This window comes from Podarcis tiliguerta (assembly GCF_965153285.1).
Source record: "Podarcis tiliguerta genome assembly, chromosome: 14".
Taxonomy (NCBI): domain Eukaryota; kingdom Metazoa; phylum Chordata; class Lepidosauria; order Squamata; family Lacertidae; genus Podarcis; species Podarcis tiliguerta.
In genome coordinates, this window is record NC_139547.1 from 53,751,110 (window position 1) to 53,757,109 (window position 6,000).

The 6,000-nt window shown below is 40.8% G+C and overlaps 1 protein-coding gene across 1 annotated transcript in view; it reads right to left on the reverse strand.

The window, feature by feature from the left end:
- The window catches only part of LOC310664627 (vomeronasal type-2 receptor 26-like), a 29,485-nt gene extending 26,548 nt beyond the window's left edge, over positions 1-2,937 (reverse strand). Inside the window, exons 1-2 of the mRNA XM_083413936.1 lie at positions 2,923-2,937; positions 2,552-2,615 (exon numbers count right to left, since the gene is read on the reverse strand). Coding sequence (XP_083270062.1) covers positions 2,552-2,595 — 44 coding nt within the window. The 5' untranslated portion in view covers positions 2,596-2,615; positions 2,923-2,937. The remainder of the gene's footprint in view (positions 1-2,551; positions 2,616-2,922) is intronic.
- Between the last annotated feature and the right edge of the window lie 3,063 nt (positions 2,938-6,000).

The following is a 6,000-nucleotide window of genomic DNA, read 5'->3' on the forward strand; positions in this document are numbered from 1 at the left end:
TTTTCAAAACCTCCCCCCTTTCCATTCCCAGCCACTCTATCCAATGCAAGAGTCTGCAACCCAAAGGGAAAACTCAGCCCTCCACGTACTCAGAATAAGGACGGATTGAACTCCTTCACATCAGCTTGTGCAGGGTGTGTGTGTGTGTGTGCCCCACTTTCTGCAGGATTCAGAAGAGTCAGACTCACTGGCACACCCAAACCAAGCAGGATTGAAAGTATAATCTTGCTTTCTGCAGGATTTGGCCATGCCAGCCAGCCAGTTCTCAGCAGGAATGGGGGGGGGGGGACGATGTCACCAAGTACAATTGAGCTCCCTGCAAGTCAGTCAATGTTGGGGTGTGAAGGAGAGGTCCCCCCGCCACCTCTAATCCAGTTTATGACAATTCACCCCCTGTCTGCTCCAACTGAGCCTGCCAGTCCAAGATGAGCCCTGGCAGCTCTGAAACTGTCCAGCCAGAAACACTCAGGATTGTATCTAATGCTAGTAGGTCTGCTTAGACCCACTGAAAATAATGCTCATTTTTGGGACTGGGTCTACTCTGAGTATAACTAGCATTGGATACAGCCTGTGAATCAGGGCCCATGAGGGTTGTGGCCTGGGGAGAGTTTCAAGGACCAGACAGAGTCCTTCCCCAGCCTTGGCCTAATGCATTAAAGCAACAGAACCCCACATTTCAGGGCAGATGATTTTGGTCTTTTGCACATACATAAAGCACTTTTGTCATTGTAGGAATGGCCTAGCTGGATTAGAAGAGACCATGATCTAGGTTGGCAATCCTTCATAAAAGGATTTTTTGATCTACATTAAATCAAAGTTCCTTTCTGCCTTGGCAAGTGCCCTAGTGTCAAACTGTCTAACTGAATGCTGCTCTTGCCACCTGGAGCGCCCTCTCCAAGGGGCATCTCCCCAGAGCAAAAGCCATGTCAAGACCCTGCAATTAGAGATAATTGATGGAGAGCCCTCATTGTCATCACATATGCCGTGTGCAGTTGCAATTAGGAGCAATTGTCACAGATCCAGCGATCATCATTGTACTTGACATTCAGTATTGCAACTAGTTAGTTTATTTTAAACTTTGCTGTGCAATTTTCTGTCCTGCATTGTAAACAGCGTTTAGATTTTACATGGTATTAACGGCAACCTGTGTTTATCTGGACGCGGTACTTTCCACCTTGTGCCAAATCCCAAAGGGGCAACTCCCCAAAGCACAAGGCAAGGCAAAGCTATGATTGTCAGGGAGCCAGCAGAAAGCGCAATTAAAGTCGGCAGCCAGCTTTCTAATTATGAAATAAACTTTGGCAAGCAGCTGATAACTGAGTTCTTGCAGAGAAAGAAACCTGCTCTTCTCTCTCTGGACGCATCTGCTGTCTCTGACATGTCATATCAACATCTCCCTGGGGCCAGAAGCACCCAGGCAGAGCTGATCAACAACGCAAAAAGTTTCTCACTCAGCCAGGCAAATATCCTATGTGTATCCCATCACACTGAAATGCTTAAAATTTGAACACTAAGTTTGGACTTGTCCATTAATGTGGTTTGTCTCTGAAAAGTATTTGGAAGCCGCATCTAGCCTGGGATGCTGTGGTCGGGCTGTGGACCAGGGCCAGTTTCCTGGAGAAGGGGACTCCACTGCTCAAACTATCTCATTGGCTGCCAGTACATTTGCAGGCACAATTCAAAGTACCCATAATGATACTTAATGTACTAAACAGCATAGGACCAGGATTTTGGAAAGACCATCTCCTCCTAGATCAACCTAGTTGCACAATCACCCACCCCCCTTTTACTACCATGATTACAAGGTGGTTTTAAAAGGTTAATATTCCGTATTAGGTGATCCTGAGTACAGTGGTACCTCAGGTTACAGACACTTCAGGTTACAGACTCCGCTAAGCCAGAAATAGTACCTCGGGTTAAGAACTTTGCTTCAAGATGAGAACAGAAATCGTGCAGTGGTGGTGTAGCGGCAGTGGGAGGCCCCATTAGCTAAAGTGGTACCTCAGGTTAAGAACAGTTTCAGGTTAAGAACGGACCTCCAGAACAAATGAAGCTCTTAACCTGGGGTATCACTGTACACATAAAATCTCACTCTTTTAGCTATGACATCATCACTGAACATCTGTGTTCTTTGCAAGACAGCTCTTCAGCATAAAGTACAGATTTACACACCATCACTAAGTAGGATTGCCATCTTTTTACCTGTGTGTCATGTTCTCTGCTTTTCAAAAATCTTCAAATATTGCAGGTGACAATGTTTGTGAAAAACATCACCTGCTGATTTATACAGAGCACACAACTCTGAATGTCGCAGGAGCATGTTAGTACTCTCCTGAGTTGTGAGTAATATAATCTAGGTCTGTGCATGGATTCCAGTCAAATCTCATATTCCAGACAAAAATGGCGCCAACTTGTGTTGAGCCGAGATTTGGCCTGAGTGTGTTGAGGCAGCCCTGTATTGTGCCCACCCAGAGAGATCGAGGGCTGCCCTGAGGTTGGCAGTTGAGTGACAAACTGGCCAACTCTATTCTTCTTGGCTGCTCCTTCATACCAGTCATTCTTTGTGCTATATGGCTCTTTATTGCTCCTCCACATCCAAGCTTTGCCATGCGCACCTGAGCAGAAGAAATAATAGTGGAATGCAATGAATGGTGTCTTATAATGATTTATTGGGTCTAGGGGGCTTGGGACTTCTGACCATTGCCAGATCTATTGCGGCTTTCCTTACCAGGAATATTTAACCCCAACATATTATAAAACCACAGTAAAACATTAAACATTAAAAACTAATGATAATAATAAGGAGTTGTCAGGCAGTTGAAATGAAGCTCTGCTCTTTGCTCTGGTCATAGCCTTGGTCCTTGGCGTCTTCTCTAAGAACGGGGACACTCCCATTGTCAAAGCCAACAACCGGGACCTCACCTACACTCTGCTCCTTGCCCTCTTGCTCTGCTTCCTCTGCCCCTTGCTCTTCATTGGCCAGCCTCACCCAGTGAGCTGCTCTTTACGACAAACGGCCTTTGGCATCATCTTCTCCATTGCGGTGTCTTGTGTCTTGGCCAAAACCTTCATGGCCACCAAACCAGGATCTGGGATGAGGAAATGGGTGGGTGTCGGGGACTGGGTAAAAGAAGTGGTGGAGACAGCCTGCCCATCCTCACCGTTCCAGGGAGAAAGGAAGAGGAAACAGTATAGATTTACAACAGGGGTTTGTGGGAGGTCACAGTTCAGAGGCAGATGAGGAGAAAAGTTGGGAAATAATGGGAGCGCCAGAGCAGCAGCTGGTTTGGTGGTGAAGGAAGGCCCAGAGGTGAGCGGGTGATTGCACAAAAGAAGCTCAACAACATTGGAGCTTAACAACTGTCCGGATTTTTACTTCTTGAAATATGGCAACCCTAGACTGAGGTTATATACCTGCCAGTTGCCACCAACTTCTGGTTTAAGAAGAAATTATAATTAAAATGCTGAAATCAAAACAAAAAGCATGTTTTAATCATTTGTGCCTAATAAAGATTTTAAACAGCCAAGAGGTGGTCCAACTGGTGGAAATGTTTGTTTGTTTGTTTGTTTATAGTTTTACATAACAAATTTCCATTTAAACATATCCATCACCTTTACATTTAGGATTCTCAGAATCCCTTGACTTTCCCCGCCCTTCTCTGGTTTCCATTGTCCATCCTTTTTTACCCCCCCCCCCAATTTGTTATATCTATTTTAATTTTTATTATTATATATTATATATATTATTTTATTTATTATATCTATTATTAACTTTTCCATTATATTTTGTCTTTTACAAGTATTATTCTAATCCTGCCAAAGTTTTTAACTGTTTACAATGTTCTCTTAAGTAAACTATAATCCCCCCCTCCATTCTCTCCTAAACTTCTTCTTGTCCTGGTCTCTGATTCTACCGGTCAATTTTGCCATTTCGGCATACTCCAAGCATCTTCTTCAGCCATTCTTCTCTGGTTGGAACTTTCTCCTTTCCATTTCTGGGCCAGTAGTATTCTTGCTGCTGTCACTGCAAACATAAATAGTATTTTCTGCTCTTTCAGAATCTCCGTACCTATAATGCCTAACAACAACAAAAAAATCTCCCCCCCCCCAAATGTTATTTTAATCCCCCCTCAACTCATTATGTATCATTTCCCATAATTCTTTTGTTACCTTGCACATCCACTGCATGTGGTAGAACATGCTTTCTTACATTTCCTACATACATTAGTAACAGTTCTATACATCTTTGCCAATTTCACTGGTGTGAAATACCGTCTATACATCATTTTTATATAATTTTCTTTCAACGAACAGCATGCTGTAAATTTTAAATTTTCCTCTCATAATTTTCTCCAAGACTCAAGCTGAATATTATGCCCTATGTCATTAGTGATTTGACTTTTTCATCTTTTGTATGCCATTCTAGCAGCAATTTATACATTCTAGATAAAAAATTCACATCATTTTCCAATTATTCTTTTTCAAACCTTGAGAATTCTGTACTGAATCCTCTTTTCTTATCTACTTTAAGCACATCATTTATTTGGTGATATTGCAGCCACTCTGTGACTGTCTTATGTTTTCCATATTTTATAATTTCATTTGCTGTTCTCTCTCAATGAGCAACTCTTTATAATTTACCCATTCTGCTTTTACGTTGACTTTTTTTTAAAAAAGGATATCACTTCTATTGGGAAAATCTACCATGGAGTTTTCTGTTCCAACAGGTTTTTATATTTTTCCCATATGCCATAAATTGCTTTTCTTATTACATGATTTAAAAAACCTTTATGCACTTCTCATACCACAAATATGCATGCCATCCAAATCTGTTATCATGACCTTCAAGGTCTAAAATATCTGTATTTTTCAAAATTATCCACCTCATAATTCAATTTTAAATCTGGCAGCAAGAAGCGCCCTCTTTCTTTATCACCTGTTAGTAATTTATATTTAATCCTTAGTTTCTTCCCCAGTCAGATAAATTTAGTTATATCTTTTTGCCATTGCTGGAAGTGTCCCTCCCCACTGGCCACAGGTATCGTCTGGAATAGAAACAACATTATTGGCAATACATTCATCTTTATGACAGAAATTCTTCCCCAAAGTGATTAATTCATTTCCCCCCAAATCTCCATATTTCTCTTTAGCCCTTTCCAAGTTGTTACATAATTATCCTTAAATATATTTATATTCTGAACAGCCATACACCAAAATATTTCACCTTTTATTCCAAATGTTAATTGCGTTGCCAGTTGTAATTCATTTTTACTTTTTTCCATCATATTTTTAACCAATGCTTTTGTTTTGTTTTTATTTAGCTTGAATCCTGCTACCTGTCCAAACTCGTACATTTTGTCCAATACCCTTGGTAGACTCACCAATGAGTTTTCTATTGGTATTACAAGGTCATCTGCAAATGCTCTCAATTTATACTCTTTGCATCCAACTGATATGCCTTTTATTTCTTTTTCTGCTCTTATATTTCTTGCCAGTATCTCCAATACTAAAATAAACAATAATGGCAACAGGGGGCAACCCTGTCTTGTCCCTTTTGTAATTTTGCATCTTTCTGATATTACATTGTTCACTAATAACCTTTCCTGTTGGTCTGACTATAGTGCATCAATTCTCCGAAATTCATCAACCCTATAGCTTTTTCATAAAACTCCATGACACATTATCAAAGGCCTTCTCTGCACCCACAAACATCAGTGTTGCCTGCTTTTCATTCCTGATCTCCAGATATTCTGTTATATCACTTATATCCCTTGTATTACCCTTCATCTGTTGGCCAGGAAGAAAGCTGGCTTGATCGTGATGAATTTAAGCACACATTTCAAACGGTTCGCCATAATATTGGCAAATATTTTATTACCATTATTCAGCAGAGATATCGGCCTGTAATTTTTTACCAAAAGTAAATTTGTGTCTTGTTTCAGGAGTAATGTTATATATGCCTCTTTCCATGATTCAGGAATTTTGACTGTTATCAGTATC